Source organism: Platalea leucorodia (assembly GCF_965183815.1).
Source record: "Platalea leucorodia genome assembly, chromosome: 6".
NCBI classification, from domain to species: Eukaryota; Metazoa; Chordata; class Aves; order Pelecaniformes; family Threskiornithidae; genus Platalea; species Platalea leucorodia.
Window position 1 is genome coordinate 16,494,831 of NC_138828.1, and position 17,881 is coordinate 16,512,711.

Sequence of the window (17,881 nt, forward strand, 5' to 3'; positions counted from 1 at the left end):
GGATGTAGCACAGCAGCACGTTGCCGTGCACGTGGCTGGCGTGTGTTTTCCTTGCCCGTTTGCATGTGGCATTTGGGGATGGAGTCCTCTCGGGGGGTGTGTGGGCGCACGTGCGTGGCCTGCTGGATTTGAGAAGGGCTCATCGCGTGGTGGAAAGGCCTTTCTTACCCATCTGCTCACGCAAAACCCTCGTAGCTTTTCTCTTGCTTGTGGTGCCACATTATTTTGGAGGGAAAGCTATGGAAGTAGGTGGGACAAACTTAACACTGAGAACATACTTTTTTGGGGGGGGCATTTTACAGGGAGATAGCTCAGTCTGTATTTACCAAAGCCATTAAAAACCATTACGTCAAACATAGCTGGGCCAGTCAGCCCATGCCAGATGGGGAGGGAAAGCCATGGCAAAGTCTCATGTTACAATGATGACAACATTTTATGGCAGCAGTGGTTACAGCTTTTAAGCAAGTGAAAAGCAGCTCAGTTTCTTGCCTCATTTCGTGGGCAGAAATGGTGGGTGTGCAGCAGTGAAGGAGCCGTGTACAGGTCCCAATCCCACCCCAGTAATGGCTGCGACTCTTGGGGGGGCTTCTGGCAGCGACAGGCGTGGCAGCGCCCGCCCAGCAGCAACGTGAAGCCCAACGGGCTGAAGAAGGACGTACTGAGGAGGGCTTGCGCAAACCTTAGCACCATGAAAGCCTCCATCCCACAGGTGCACACACACACAGTTACACACAAGCGATGCTATGCAAAAAAAAAAAAAAAAGCAAAAGATGTCACCTTTTGAAATCGGTTTTACATCCTGAGTTGTAACATTTCTTTCCTGACTGCTCTTCAATTTAAAAACACAGATTCTTTAAGAATACATTCTTAAAATGCAGCATCTTTAAAAATTATTGTGAATGGACATGCCTGGTGCCTTGATAGATAACTCTCCCAAGTTTCTTGTACTTAAATACCTTATGCGAAGATGCCCACAAACCCTTCATACTGGCCCTTCCTCACGGAGAAGTGGCATCGCCGTGGCGGAGGCCCAGCTAGGATCCCCTTGCGAATTGACGCAGCTCACCTGCGACGGCTGGGGTGGCTGCCGGCGCCCCGTTACCCTCCCACCTGATTGCAATTTAAACCACTCTTCTTTCAGCTTCCATCTGTAGGCAGATACGAGGTGGTGTCAGCAGCGGGCTGGGGATGGCGCACAGGCGATGTGTCCGGTCTCGTCCCTCTGCCCAGGTTAATCCCTGTCTGCTCAGGAAGGCTGGGGACATGCTCACCTCCCACGGCCGGGGCGGTTGTGTTCGGAGAGGGGTGACGGCCGGTGCAGCCCGGGCTGCGCGATTGCTGCTGGCCCTGCTGATGACACTTAAAACCCAGTGCTGGGGCTTGTGGCAGCACCTGTGCTACAAGAAGGGTATCGCCATCCTCCCGGTATAGCCAGGGAGACAGGGTCCCGGGAGGCCGTCTAGTGCAGCCCCCCCAGAGCCCAGGCCGGCATCGCAGGTCAGCACCTCCTGGCTGTGCCTACCCCAGGAAACGAAGCGGGACGGGGGCACCAGCCTGGCCACGGACGGCTCTGCCTCTGCCGTGCTGGCTGGAGCCAACAAACACCCTCCCGGGCAACGAGTGGCCATGGGCTGGGGACAGCGTCTGCTCCGAACAGGCAGTTCGGTTGTGCCCACACAGTTTTGAGAAGGGAGGGGAAGAAGAGAGGAGGGGAATTAGCAGTCACGCAGTGCCGCTTGGCCCCAGGGCTGGAGAGCGGTCCCCAGCTGGTTCTGCCGACTGGCAGGGATGCAGCCACCAGAGACCACCCACCACTTACCTAAAGCTTTTTCTTTTCCATAAAGCCTCTTCCCCGCTGGGGAGGTCGGGCTGTGTTTGGCTTGGATATAAAAGCCAGCGCCTCTCCCCTCAACCTGCTGAGCCGCTTTGTCCCCCTGAATTAGCCAGCATTACTTTTAACTCATTGAATAGTCTGGATTAGAGCCAGCCAGCCGACGGGCTCTTGCCCAGGCGCAGGTTTGCAAGTCAATGGCACCAAGACTTGGTGAGGTCCGGACTTTGCCAAGGATCTTACTGCCCGTCCTTTGGATGAGCCCAGAGCAGCCCCGCGTGCCCGGTGGCCCGCGCACGCGTGCCGATGAGCGGAGATGGGGCAGGAGCCAAGCGGCCGCTCCCCGGGGCAGCCCGTGGGGATGGTGTGCCAGGCAGCCTCGGGAAAGTGGGGAGAGGGTTTTACTTTTTTAGACAGCTGTTAAAATGTTTTCATTTAATCAGCCACGTTATGTACGCCTCAGTTAAACAGCTGGCATCTCAGCTGATATGCAGGGATGTGTAATTTTGATTCCTACCTTTCTGTTTCAAAGCTGTCTCGTTTTGAGCACTTTGATCCAAAGACTAAACTTATTGTGGCATATTTATGTATATGACATTTTCCTTCACTCCTTTATTTATTTATTTTTGCAAAACACATTGCTTACGAGGTTTCTAGTGCCACGGTGGCGGTGCTCTGTGAAGGAAAACACAGGGTCCAAACTCCAGCGCTTGCGCGTGCTGCAATAGTCCCCTTTTATACGCGTCGCAGGCTCGAATTGCAAGAGCAGCGGCAACGCGTGGAAGAGCGCATGCAGAAAAGGGGAAACTGTGCTGGGGGTGAGTCACAGCGTATTTAATGCTGCATCCCAATGGACTGGCTGCCTTTTTTCTTTTCCTTAGGATTTTTTTTTTTCCCCTAGAGTTTTACAATTCTTTCTGGGTCTTTATGGCAATTCAGTGCTTTTGCCCCTCTCTCTGGTAGTAGCAGGGTGCCTCATGGTGTTTAGCGTACTCATCCCCCCAACATCCCCAGGAGGCAGGGACGTGCTGCTACCCCATCTTACAGCAGAGGAAAACAGAGAAGTTTGAGATGGATGAGGAACTGTAAAGAAGTCTCCCAAGTCCTAGGAGAGCGCTCAGACCAGGGGACCAACTCTGCCCCATCTGACAGCACCTCCAAAGAGCTGAACCAGCAGCGTCCTTGAATATTGGTCTGGAGCACAAGTCTTATGAGGAGCGGCTGAGGGAGCTGGGGTTGTTTAGCCTGGAGAAGAGGAGGCTGAGGGGTGACCTTATTGCTCTCTACAACTACCTGAAAGGACGTTGTAGTGAAGTAGGGGTCGGTCTCTTCTCCCTAGTAATGAGTGATAGAACGAGAGGGAACGGCCTCAAGCTGTGCCAGGGGAAGTTTAGGTTAGATATTAGGAAAAACTTCTTCACCGAAAGGGTGGTCAAGCATTGGAACAGGCTGCCCAGGGAAGTGGTTGAGTCTCCATCCCTGGAGGTATTTAAAGGACGGATAGATGTGGTGCTCGAGGACATGGTATAGATGGACTTGGCAGCGACAGCTTAACAGTTGGACTCGATGATCTTAAGGGTCTTTTCCCACCTTGACGATTCTATGATTCTATGATTCTATATCTTATTCCCGGGACGCAGGGACTATGACATGCCCAACGAAACACCCGTTCACCTCGAACTACAGCACAAAGTGGTTTATTTCCCCAGCAGCAGCACAGCAGTCGTTTTTAAAGCTCGGCCTCAGGGGTACTGCAACGGGGAGGCAGAGCGGCAGTGGAAGGTCGAAAGCCGACTTCCCTCGCTTACGGATCTTTTGGTGGGTTTCTCTGGTGTCAAATAAGGCACAAACTCCGACTGATGCTTCTCCCGAAGATGGAGCATTAATAAAACCTCTTGCCCGGGGCAGGCTTTCTGGTACATGTGTGATTTTCTGCCTTTTCCCTTGTGTGGGACACACATGGGGCCTGTCCCCTCTGTCAGCTGCTTCGCTGCACAAAATCTGTGGGGATATATCCACAGTTAAGCTCTTTCCCTATCTGTTCCATTGGTTTGAAGCGGGCTTAAAACAGTTTTAAAACCAGTTTGAGGCTGGGGGCGGCACAGAGAGAGGTACAGACAGACAGGGACAGCCATGCGGAGCGTGGTCCCCCGGGCTTCCCTGAGGAAGCCAGGCTCCCGTCCGTGACGGAGGCACCTGAAGAAGAGACGCTGCTGAGGTGAACATTTCAACACCCGGGGTACCTCCTTCACCCTCTCCTGCCCCCCTGACCGCTTCTGTCGCACCAGTCCTCGTCCTCCCAAGGCAGCCGCAGCCTGAATGCAGCTCTGCTGTCGGAGGCCAGCTTTAATGAAGTGGGTCCTCCTGCACACGGACACCTGCGAACACAAACAGCCCCATTTTCCACATGGAAACGGAGGCTTCACTTCTGGAGTAACGTTTCGAACACCCTCACCAATAGTTGTAGAAGATCTTGGACTTCGCACTGAGAGAGCTCTGACTGATGTTAAGATTTAGCTGAGAAAACTCAAAAGGTTAAATTGAAAAAAATGTTACTCCTTAAAAAGCGACAGAGGCATTGCCAGGGCTATTCAGTTCTCACCCTTAGAAAACACTCTAATTCACACACCTCCAAACCCCGAATCCCTGGGAAGGAAACGCTGACACCAACCCTCCCTTCACCCCTCCGGACCCCTTCTTCCCTCCTTTGCCCTGCCAAATACACCTACGGGTGTCTGCGAGCGAGTTTTCTTGCCCAGAGGAAATCAGCAGCTGACCTGGCTGCTGGTGCCGAGCTGCTCCGCTGGGTTTTGTGCCAGGTCTCAGCCAGCGAGGTCTCACCCGGGTCCATGTTTCAGGCAGGACAATCTTTAAACTGTCCTTAGTCAAGTAAAGAAAAAAACAGAAGCCGTTTACCACATAACGGTACCCTGCACGTCTGAAGGAGGAAAAACACCTGCAAGTACGAGAAAAAGGGTCAGCAGAACAATTGATGTGGGTCGTTTTCAGCCCAGGCTTTCTAGGAAGGTGCTGCTCCACCTTTCCTCTCATTTCAAAATTACAAGCCTATCCCTGATCCGGGAAAGCACTGTGCTCAGATTAAGTTCAAATACGATGGACCAACACCTCAGAACATGTGTAGTTCTTTATTTTGAGGTATATGTAGGCATTTTTGGCTGGCGTTTCATCACACCTCAATCTTCTTTCTACTGAGGCAGAATCACTCTCATACGCTGTAAAACAAGGTTGCTACCTTACACTCTAGGCAGTAAGCTCTAACTAAAATGCGCACATGCAGCCCGATCATTTTTGTGTCAAATACCTCTGCAACGCCAGCTGTACAACAGTGTCACACGTATTAGTCACCGCATTGCCCTGCTGACACCCCCAGGTTAGAAGTACTCTGCTTTTCTGAAACTGAAAATACTCCCGGAGTACAAAACTGCCAGAAGAATATCAATTGCAATTACAAATCTAAACCAAATACGCAGTGTTGTGGCCTTTTCAATATTACATTTCTGTGGCAGGTTTTTCCATTGTGCATCATTCAGTCATGTTGGGACAATTTGTTAAATAATATAGAGGCACTTCATCATGCAACAACATTTGAGGTGATTTACAGTTCGGTCTTTTGCAGCACACCTGTAAATTGCTATAAATAATGCTAACCCCTATTAAGGAGACATCAGGGTGCTTCCAGGCTGGGAGAATTAATGGGGAGGCCGTTGTGGATGATACTGGGTAAAAGCACTGGCAGTTTACAACTGATGGGGTTGCTCTGATGTGCAGCTCCGCTAGCGCGCCCCGCGGCCGGGCCTGAAGATGAGGGTCCGAGTTTCTGAAGGGCAGAGTTTGGCAGGCATTTAGCAGCAGGCCGGGGTGCAGAGCACTGATATTGCAGGCTTAAGTACCTTCGTTTTTCTTGAGGGCGTGACGTAACTTTTACAAATCAGCTGTTTGCAGCAAAGTTTAATTAGAAATAGCTCATCATCTTTATTTCTCATCTGTATCAAGTCTTAATTCGGCAGGCATACAAGGTTAACAATGAAGGAAGGCTGCGAAGCAAAGTAGACCAAAATCCCAAGCTATAGTAATACAGGGCAAATCCTGCTATCTCAGAGGTTGCCGACACCTGAAAACTGGAGAAAACCATTGTGAAGTCAAGAATAAAGACAGATAAACAGAACTTTTCATATGCACAAAGCCAATGAGTTTACTCACTTTTCAGCAGTACAGAACCGTTTCATTTTTCCTAGGAACAAACTGGATGGTCACTCCGGAGACGTGACTTACCGTTGCTTAGTACGCGGTTTCAGACAATCGGAGAAAAGAGACGGCGGTTCCTCGTAAAGAAGAAACTGCACACGCCAGCTTTTTGGCAGGTGATGTGAGGGGTGGGTGAAGGAGCTTCTGCAGAACCCAATGCTAATCAAAATTGTGGAGACAGAGGGGAGACTTTGAATGAAGGCGAAGAAGGAAACAAATGAGTACAGGGGAAAGCGGGGAAGAAAGTGCAAATGGGAAAGGAATACAGCAGGCTCAAAATCTCAGTTTTACTATCATTTGTATGTGGGTCTCGACCCAAAGTGAGATTCTGACTTAGTTCTGGTGTGGATATCCATCTACCTGATCAACAGATTATTTTTTTTAATGCTTCAATGCTGCATGTAGAAAAAGGTGAGAAAAGAGGATCAAGCTCCTAACCAAGGAACCGGTCATGGTAAAACAGATAAAATCGTGAAAGTACTTTTCCCCCAAAAGGGTGATCATTATGCAGGGATGCAAAAGAACAGCTAAAAATGGCAGGACCACTTTAAACTATGAAATAAACTTTTTCAGCTCATAGAACCGTTATGAACACTTGTGTCTCAAAGGTGTTGAAGATGATTTACAGGTAGAAATTCAAAAGGCCTGAGTACAACCATCAGGAAGCAAAGGTGTAATTCAGGGCTACCACGTAATTCAGGGCTACCACGCGCAGATTTTTACTTCAGCTTGCAGTATCTGTGGAGGCTTTGAAGCCTTTGCTTCGGAAGTCAAGTGATGACCTGAGAATTGCAGCTTCCACTGCAGGAAAGAGCTTTAGCATACACCCTGAACAAACTTCAAAGGCTCAGAAACCAGTGGAAAAAGTAAAAGGACTTCAGCCTGTCTGCATTGAACACAGCTCTCAGGAGGGCTTCTTGACCTATACAATTGAGACAACGCATATGATGACCATATTTAAAGCAGACTATGTACATGCGCTGGTCTCACAGAAGATGAGAGAAAACCTAACTATTACATGAAACTTTTTGTCCATTCACACAGCTCCATGGAGCCACTGTAGCACTACAAAAGGCAGAAGAAAGCTTTGCTGTGTTGCGGAGGATGAATTCATGCTGCACGCAGCAGAGCCTTGCAGCCAGCGTAGGCCCTCTCCTCTGCGGGAGCGTAGCTGTTACTCGCCAGATGTGGCCACTTCCAGGGGCCAAATGCTCTGAACTACGCTGGGGATTTGGCTGAACCAAACTGGCTCTATTTTAGAGGTATGAAAGCCTCTTTCTGGCTCAGTCGCTACCACGACAGGCTCATCACGTGCAGCCCAGGAGTCTGGCCTTGGTTTCACATGCGCTTTCAGCTGATGAAGACCACTATATATTTCCAGCATCTTTTTCCTTTGAAAAAATAGTTCACTCCACTCTCACTCACAGTCCTGAAGATATTTCACTCATGTCTGATATTAAGAAACGTACAACAGGGACCGCAGAAATGAATCACACCGTCTGATGGTGAGATTAAACCCAGCAGCTTTCAAGGGAAAGTGCATTGTCTCACTGATGGAAATACTGCAGCTCCCTACGGTGGGATGTGGGATCTGGAAGAAACAGAGCGGCTGACTAAGGCAAGCATACTTTTTGCAAATATATTAGTTTAGGTTTTTTATTCTTTTACTTTGCTCACCTTCACAGCCTGTTTTTTATTTACTTTGCATAAACTACCAAATTTTCTGGCACAGATGGTCTCAGAAAGTAATTTTCTAGGCAGGTTCCACTATCCTGCAATTTTCTAATCGGGAAGAAGGAGGGAAAAAACCTAGAACATGACTTATACAAGCGACCCCAACCAGCAACACTGATTGACCACGACCTGCTGCGAGGCGGTTTGGCATGTGTGCATGCACGTGGCTTGTGCCAGCACAGCACTCCTGGTCCCCAGCTGCTGTCCCAAGCCTGCTACGCACAAGTTATCCCAAAGATGGTTCCTCGCTCTAACATCTTACAGCCTAACTGGCTCCTGCTGCACTTAAAATACTCACACTGATCCTGAACGTCTTTCCTCCCCTGCCAGAGTCCCCTTGGCTGGCCCGCAAGTTTGCGTTTTGGGAGATTGAGCTGGCTTGGTCCAGGCCGGTTTCACACAAGGGTTATCAACTCTGGCTAACGAGAACTTCTCCTACAGGCACATCAATAAGGCTTGTTCGTGGTGTTCCCCCTTAATTATACAGAGCACACGGTGCCAACACTGATTGTATTGCTTTTGTAGAGCCCCGAGCTCCGGTGGCGTGGTAGGTACACAGCCGCTTGGCTGACCTACAGCCATCTTTTTAAAAAAAACCACCATTTGCCACATAAGGGAGCTGCTGACTGCCGTTAGAGCCTCCGTACAACCAGCTCAGGAGCAGCTATGTTTTACAAGCCCGCGTGGTGTCCACTCACCGCTGGCTCTGTGCACATGATCTGTAGTTGCTGGCGAGGCCAGATGCAGCCCTCCCCGCCCCCGCACGAAGAGGGCACGCTAGCGCTGGATTTCGGCGTGACAGGAAGAATTCAAAGTGCCATAAATCCTCGCCCCTTTCTGCTTAACTGTCCCCACCTCAAGCAGTTGTTTAAGCCATTTCTGCCAAATGCACGGCAAAACGTGAATGCATCGGTGATGTTGCTCCCCCAGAACAGAGGCTGGGAGAGGTGAAGTAAAAGCAAAGGCTCTAATTCATCAAAATATTCTAATATCACAGAGCTCCTCTGAGAGTATCAGGGCTCAGCAGATGTGAAAGCTCATTGCAATTCAGAATGTAAAAGTTAAAGGGGCTTCTGAGAGAGAGTGGGGCCTGGAGAGTGAAGCCAGGTAATCCTGAACTTCCCTCATCATAAATAAATTGTTTTAATCTGTACTGTGAGCCTGGCATGAGCATGGCCTGCCCAGAAAGCAGACAGCAATGCCAGGGAAACTGATTTTCTGGTACTCACATGGAGAGTGTCTAATTTTCTCAGCCAACCGATGCTGAGGAGCCGGGAGGCAGACAACTCTTATGAAAGAAAACAGGAGAAAATAACAGTGACCACCATGCTTCAGGGAGGGCTCTTTGAAGATGTTTTAGAGGCACCACTGTGGTTAAGTCCAGATTCAAGCCACTTCAATTACAAACAGTGAACTTGTGGCCAGATGGGGCAATGTTTTCTGAAACAGTCCAGGAAGAGCAGGGAGCAATGTTGCCAGGGACAGAAGAGGTCAGTGTAGGAGGCAGCAACCTTTCAGAAGTGATATTCCTTTGTACACGGATACGTATGTCCCAAACGGGGGGCTAAATGTGCCAGTTCCGAAAGCTGGTGTTGAAGGAAGCTGCCTCCCAGAGGCAAGGCTTACCTCTCGTCAGTCTGTCTGGGGTAGGAGATCTCAATCCTAGCTGGGTTCAGAGCTGATGGGGAGCCAGGAGCTGTTGCCACTCCCAGATGCTCCTCCTAGGACGCTCAAGTTCCCAGCCCCTGGGTCTTTCGTGTGCTACTGAAAATCTGCTGTCCACGGGTTTTGTCTACCCATATTGCAGGTGGCCAAGCTACAGAAGTGATCTGGAGAGTGGGTAGCTGCTGGGACAACTTGAGACTTCCCCCCGCCCACCCACGATCCTACAAAGAGCTGAGCAGTTCCTCTGGGGCTGCACACCCTCAGCTCCCAGAGACTTCAGGTGGGGCCATCGCCAGCACTTCAGATCCCAGCCGGCTTAGCTGTGCTTGAAAGCTGCTCTTGTCGCAAAGCTGCTGCCTTTCACGTGGCAACGAAACAAACAGGCAACTTCATTGTTAACCTCGCTGAAACAAACCTACTCATTCAGCAGGGATGGGGACAGGGGATTTTAGTTACTAAATTGCTTTCTCACCCATTGAGATTAATTCCTCCAAGCCAGCATTGCAGCAAGTGGCTATGAATCTGGGACGGGCTTTGTCCATCCCACAGATGAGCCGAGATTAAACAACAGGCTTTCAATTAAAGGCACGCTCGCACCTTTTTCTCTTTCTCCTCCTCTGCTAAACGGGCTTGAGAGTTCACTTGACCAACAGCCATTCAGGACGTTTATTCTGTAGTTTTAAAAACTAAGCCTTAAATGTTTAGAAAGAGAAGTTTCTCTCCTAAGGTTAAACTCCTGGCAATGTGCTTTACCATCACAGCTGCTGGGCTCCTTCATGCTCAGCATCACTCTTCAGCGATAGGCCTGTGTCAAAAGAAGACTCACACAAGGAAATGTTCATTAACATGTTTATTTGTTTATCTTCAAAGACAGCACATACATTCTATCTACTTGTAAGCATAAGTGTGGCAAATATAGAGATACCATGAAGTTATGCTGTCAAGCAAGACACAGTTTTGGAAAAAAAAATCATCCTCGTTCTCTTCTTTGTAGGAGCTGTCTTCAGAAATACCTGACTGAATCGCAGGACAAAGTCCTCGATGTACACCACTTCTGAAGGCTGATGAGTTCTCACCTCATGTGTAATAGCTGAATCTCACATAACTACTTAAGACTTTAACCTGTTTCTTGCATTTTTACAGGTATATTATTGTTTCTTCCAGTTACGTTCTATTTTTTCCTAGCAGGAAACTAAAGTGTGGCTTTAGTAATACCTATCATCAATCTTATTTATTCCATCTATTTCTAGGTAACTATATATAGTGTATTTCTTAGTCTATATTCGGATGGCCTATTTAGAGATGAATGGATTCCTTCCAGAATGGCAATGACCTTTCTGTGACTCAAACATTAATTTTCTAAATGGCTTCACAGGTGAAATACCTTATATATCATCATAATTAACAAGATATACCCTATTAATGGTCAGAAAACATGCTTTTCATAATTATAAACAGAATCCTTTCTGAGATACAACCTTCCCCTCCGCTATGAATTTTTAGTCAATACCATCTGATACATCCACAGTGAAACCTACTAAAACCCTATTCCAAAAGCAGTCTTAGTTGCCAGTCTTGCATACCTTCGGCACCCACAAGACGTAGATTTTAGAGACATCAATATTATCCTTCAGAACTATTCAGAGATTCATCTGCTATAATATGTTTGACAAGTCTGTTTTGAAACAGGCAACTGGCATTCTAGGCTAAATTGATTTACCTGCTTTCCTAACTTCATTAAAGTCAACTATGCCTATAATTTCTCAGAGCACAGAAAAACTTGCAGCTGCAATTCATACTCTCTCATGAGTCCTCCTTTCTGATTGCAAAGTCTTTAGGGTCAGGGGATTAGAGGCTTTCTGGAAAAACTTGGAGGAAGCATTGCAATGATAATGAACCAGGCAGAGCGGAGAATAATTCTGTGCCATATGAGGAGCTCCTTGAAGAAATTAGAGCACCCCTCATGTAAAGACACAAAGGACAAAAGTTCCATTATACTAATTTGAGCTCTGATCTCAGCAGATCTTATGAGCAGGACTATGTCTGACAAGAGATCACCAAAGAAAAGCGATGTTGGATGAAGCGTTGGTCATTCAGAAAGTGGTGATTTTTCTTCCAAAGAAATACTGAGTTGATACTGCGGCCAAGTACCAGTGAGCACTGGGCTTTCAGCTGGATCATGCGAGGCGTTGAACCGAGGCCTGCCCATGACTCATGGAGCTCTGGCTGCTTCTGACAGCCGAGAGGTTTATTCCAGGATCCTGTCCAAAGTACAGCGCATGGAACAACATTCTGCCTGACCTCCTCGCCCCCGTAATTTGAAGGGGGAAGCAGAGCCTTTGTTTTCCCACTGAAAAAGTCTGCAAGGTGCAGAACAACGCCCGCGTTCTGCCAGACAGATAGTTACTCATCAGACAAATTGTTACTGGGATGGGAGGCAGGTACATTTAGCTCAATAAACATAATTTTCTCCTGAAGCTCCCTGACTGATGAACACAACTTGCATTTACATTATTATAGGGTGATAAAAGTCCCCTTATTTTTATTAAAAGCTTTATGACTAAAAACTATCATTAAAAAGTATGGGAGAGCTAATGCTCTAGAGGATTAATTTGTGACCATTTTTTCACAAGCATGCAAAAGTTATCACTTAGTAACGAGTGCAGATTGGCAAAAAATAGTGATGATCATGGATGCTATTTAATATAACTGCATAATAACTTTTGGGACACATACACAGAATGTTCAGTTACTGCAGAAATGTACGTGAGGCTCAAAACCCTTAAGAATTTAGAAACTAGCCCTTGAAAAATTGATAATCGTCTTTTCTACAATGCCTGCTTGGTTTATGTCATTTTATATATATATATTTTTTTTTTTACTATGAAGGATAAATTGAAATATGCCATTTCTTTCAACAATATTCTGACAAAAGAAATTCCAAATATTTAAAAATAGCAACCTCTTACAAGCAGTCCTGCTATACTTGTCAAGATTAGATGAGTTTGCAGATTAATGTGATTTTCAGATATTATTTGCAAAATTGTGCTGTTTTTCTAATGTTTTTTGTATTTCATATCAATAACATTAAAATATAAGGGGTAAACTGGATATTATTGTTTACATTTAATTCGTGGTCCTGTTTCTCTTCCTGGTTTTCATAAAATGTTTACCTCTTTTTAACACTCAGTAAAGAGATTTGTATGCTTATGTGTGCACATAATTGCTTGTAGGAAAATTCCCATGCAACTTTTCAGCCTTGTAAAAACATTCTAAATGAGCATTGTTGTAATAAGCTTGGTGTTCAGACAATAAAGACCTCTAAGTAAAAGAATAAAATTATTGAGGTATTTGTATTTACATTGCATGTACACAGCATCTTGACCAAAAATGTTCTACTAAGAGCCAGTTAATGATACATTCTTACCATACCTCAACAGGGAGAAACCGTATTATCACATGTCAACTAGTTACTCCAATTGCATTCCTGAAGAAAACCAGTGAATTGAGTTATTACTATGGCAAAAGCTACTGCTTGCTCAAAGACTGTCATAAAAACTGATTACAGGTCTAATGGACCTCGCTTCAAACTCTGAATCTGGAAACCTCTGTTTAAAGAAAGGAATGGTCGACTATTGGGATTCATAAAGCTTTGTTTATGTAGTTTGAAAGAGCAGGTTTTCTAATACATGAAATTATGAAAGCTTGCATCAATTTTCCTAAATAAAATTCAAAGGTTCCAAATCCTGCTTTTACATATATTTTGCAAATAACTGCCATCTTCTGTCCTCTCTGTCTTCTTCAGGCCAACAGTGATGGTAGCTGGAAAATGCCCTCTGAGGACTGTGAAGACCACAGGAGTCAGAGTGCTGTGGGTCATGTGGGGAACCCACTGCCAAGAATTTCATCAGCTCAAAATGGGAGACAATTCTCCTCACACACTCCAAAACCAGTGCTTCAGATCATTTATCAAAAAGAATCCAGGAAGAATTTTAGTTTACCTGATTGTGTGAATGAACACAGGCTTTGCTAAAAGGGGAACTTCAGGTTCAATTTTGAAAATGTGACATACAGGTCAGATTCCACCAGATGCACTTTCGTTGTTAAATATAGTTTTTTCAGCTGTGCCTATACATTGATGTCGCACTTGAGACAGTCAATGGCATTTCAAATGCTTTGATTGTACAGGCTTTCAACAGTTTCATCAGTGTGCTCAACCAGATTTTAAACAAACTTAGTTGTGTTTTGGGTCCAACCTGTGTTATAGATTAGATCAAAATTGCACCATAGTGTGCCACCCAGGCTGGAGGTATTCTATTCAAGTTACCGTTGAACCGCAACTGTTAAGCACAGATGCTAAAATCACTGATAGCCCTATGAATAAAGCATCAAGCTTGTAGTTCATTTTTTCTGAAAGGGACGATAATCTGGGATTTAAAGAAAACTCTCCAGACACATTCAGAACATGATCTTACAAGGTATTGAGCATCTTGGATTCCCATTCAGTAGGCATAAAGGATGTTTAATATCTTAACAGGAGGATCTTGACATTTTGGAAGACAATAAGAATTAGGGGCACAAAGTGCAAACTTTCTATTCTATATGACTCTTTTTCTTTTGTATTTATTTCAATGACACCGGCTATTTTTGATAAAAACACGTAACACATACTGAAGTCACACTTCAGTCATAAAAGAACTTAGAGCTCTCAGATATTTATACTGCAACACTGTGCTCCCCTTTAAATGACAAAATTCCTACCGAAATTCCTACTTTGTTGCATGACTCTTCAAGGATCTTCCTGTACTCGTTATACAACTATCAGCTTCTCTGTAAGTAAGCAGGCATTCTCTATAATGAAAAACAGCAAATAAAAAAAAACAGTAAATGTTGTCAGTTTATATAGACACTTTGATATCTACATGTTTTATATTTGGGTTTAGCATCTGGTTAATAGATTCGTTTCTATCTCAAAGGCTTATTTCTGTAAATTAAAAGCAATTATATGATCAAAGGCAATTGAATTCTAAAACTGGGAAAACAAGTAAAAAATCTGAAGGAAGTGTGAATTTGTTCATTTATGAACAGGAAAAATATTGTTATTTGGACAAAGTAAAACAGAGATGATGTGCCATCGCCTGTGAAAATCAGGTTAAATTTTGATTCCAATGACATTTTGCAAAAATCAGCATATTGGTATAAAGACTTTGGATTAAAAGCAAATACTGTACCAGGAAGAATCTAGAACTGGTTTCTTTGGAAGAGGCTCACAGGGGCTTTGAAGCACTTGTTTCTATATCAAGCTCTGTTATTAAAACAAAACAAAACAAAACAAGTGCATTAGTGCTTTAGATTTACAACATTCTTAATAGTAAAAAAGCCTAGAAGGTTTATTTGAAAAACACACAATGCAGTAAAAAGTCACAAGAGAAGGAAATCTAAGACAACACAGAGGTGAGCCCCATAAGATATAATCCTAGAAATACAGAACTGACAGGGGATTTCTGTTCTTATTTCTTGCACTCCCGTACAGCAGTTCTCAAACAGGCTGGTTTTGCAGGACAGGTCCAGGTGGGACCCCAAGGAAGATGCATTTGGGAGAAGATGATGGCAAAGACAGCACTGAAAGGTGGCAGGCAGTCAGAAGACTATTGAGGGGAAGAAGTGAGCAGTGCAGAAAGCAAGAGCAGGGTGTGGAGGTTGGATAAGCGAGGTTGCCTGCCACCTCTCAGCGTGGTCCTCCTAATGGGATGTGATCAAAAGAGCAGGTGGCTGGGATGCAATGGCTTAACTCCGCAGCTTTTGGTAGCCACATGCGTCCTTTGCTCCCGTGAACTGTCATGCTCAGCCTTGTTCCTTCCTTGCTCCATTTCTCCACCAAACTCCCACCTCCTCGCTGGACTTTCTGCTCTGTTCCCAGCGACTCTCCAGCAACATGCCTCCCTCTGCCTGGTCACAGCCACACCATTCCTGGGGGATTGTTTCCTATTTTGGGAACTACTGATCTGGTTCACCTCCTCAAATGAAGAAAGTGCACATATATCTAGTCCATCCCTGACATCTGTTTGTCAAATCTATTCTCAAAGGCTTCCAATGAAGGCTGTTTCACAACATCCCTAATCTCTCTGTTCCAGTGCTTCACAACTGAGCTATAAGCTCAGTTTCTTCCCTAATATGTCAGATAAATATTTATTGCAAATTAAGCTGATTTTATTCTTGTTCTACCTTTGCTAGGCATGAAGAGCAAAGGAACACTGTCCTCTTTTATAACAACTCCTTACAGCTTGAGAGACTGTTTTCCTTCCTCTAATCTTCTCTTTTTGAGGCTAAGCAAATGCAGTCTTTTCAACATTTGAAAGGAGCTCGTGCTTTCTGACCTCTGTATAATCCTTGGCTGGATCCTCTTCAATTTGTCACTACCTCTTGGCACTGTGATGCCTAAAACTGGATTCTGTCTTTCAGTCACAGCAATACCAATTGTGCTTATATGGCATCCCAATTTAATTCATGTCCAAAATCAATACATTAATCCAGTTCTGGTGGAGATGAAAAATAATGTTCAAAGCAGTGTCTCTGCTGGTGCAATGTTTGGAACAGATGCAAACTACTGGACCACTCAAGACTCACTAAAATTTATGTTTCATCATATCATAGGCTTTTATTAGGTATAATTGCTAACTAGGACTTCATCCATAGTTGTACGCAAGTAAGAATGGGATAAGTAAATCTATGAAGAATATCTGAGAGTTAGCGTAAGTTATCATATGAAGTCTCATTTTGTAGGAGGGCAACACGCTAGTGGTTTACTTTGTATTTAGCAATGTAGTTATTCCAGGTAACATTTCCTGAAACCAGGCCTAAAGTACATCAATAGGAATTCCTTTACTAGCAGACCACGTCTAAACAAAAAAATCTAATAAAACCTAATTGAATACAAGGGGCTCTGCTCACGACTGCACAGCCTATAACTTCTCAGTTTGGCTTAGGAACTGTTTCCTAAAAAAATGGTGGGGATGTGTACATGACAGATGGAGAATTACAGCATAAATTGCTTTTCTCATGCACCTTTTGGCCTTTTGCCTTCACACTTGGACACTGAGTTATTATTGTCTGATTAACAGTTCTACCCTCCCAGCAAATATGAAGCATATCAGGGATAACTGATGGAACACTGAGCCATAAATGTTTTCTTGGCATTTGTTTGGCCTGTGTTATTTGGGAACAATAAAAGCATCTCATATTCATAATGATAATACATATATACCACCACAGATCACACCATCAAGCATTCTCCTTCTATCTTATTGTGTTGCGCAAAATGCAGAGATAAACATTAATATGTATTAATAGTATGTAAATATAATTAATCATAACAGGATGTTCCTGACATATTATCACTGCTGTTGATAAAATATAATTAAAATTGTCTCCTCAAATTTTCAGTGCAGCTAGAATTGGCATCTCTATTCTTGCTGTTTACATGTATCTATCTAAAGATCGTCACACTTCTAAAAATCTCGTTATTTCATTACATTCCTGGGAGAAAGCTAGGCAGAGTCGCTAGACCTTTACACAATATAACTAGTGAAAAGTCATACAAAAAAATGAAAGCCACACCTACAAAGACTGAAGCTAAAATAATCACTAAAGTCCAGAGAGGACAGGAATTTTAGGCACCATTCCCTCAAAAGTTTATAAAGAAAATGAAACAGGCAATATCGGTGTTCCTGAGCTTGCATGCCCATGCGATGGGAAAGCATTCAAATCCAAGTTCTGCATTGTTCAGAGACTGTTGGACTTTATTAAACAGGAACTCCACTGAAAAGCTCCACAAACTGATGAATAATCATAAGAGGACTATTGTTTTGGGGAGCTGAAATTGCTTTGAAAAAAAAGAAAGGCGGTATTTTGAGGAGATGACAAAAGTAAGAATGAGAGTAGCATGCAGAATGTGACCCAGAAACCATTTTCCACTGTCTCTTCCAACAAAAGAATGAGGTAGGATATGCTGACAGTAGCAGGTGGTGGGCTTGGAGACAAAGGAAGGGGTTCTTTGTGCATTGCCAACTCGTCCTTGGAACTCCCTGCTGCAGGATGCTGAGGATGCCCTCATCTTCTGCAGGCTCGAGAAGTGACATGGCACACAACTAGGAGAGAAGTCAGTACCCCCTCCTACTCTTCCACTACAGCTAACTTGCTTAAGTGGCATAAACTCCTATAATACCACACCTCAAACACAAGATAGCAACAGTGCTGTTATGTTTTTACATGTATTTAGGTACATGCATGCAAACAAGACCATATCTGCAACTGCTGTTAATGTGAGTGAGCTCTTACTACATTGTACATAGAAAAGTAGTAATATAAGGCAATGCAGTGTTTTCA

At 44.7% G+C, this 17,881-nt stretch overlaps 1 protein-coding gene across 1 annotated transcript in view; it reads right to left on the reverse strand.

The window, feature by feature from the left end:
- Window positions 1–3,852: 3,852 nt before the first annotated feature.
- TTC29 (tetratricopeptide repeat domain 29) overlaps window positions 3,853–17,881 on the reverse strand; it is a gene marked incomplete at both ends in the record, with an annotated part of 147,069 nt that continues 133,040 nt past the window's right edge. Inside the window, 4 exon segments of the mRNA XM_082315042.1 lie at window positions 3,853–4,331; window positions 4,561–4,787; window positions 14,728–14,774; window positions 14,776–14,801. Coding sequence (XP_082171168.1) covers window positions 3,853–4,331; window positions 4,561–4,787; window positions 14,728–14,774; window positions 14,776–14,801 — 779 coding nt within the window.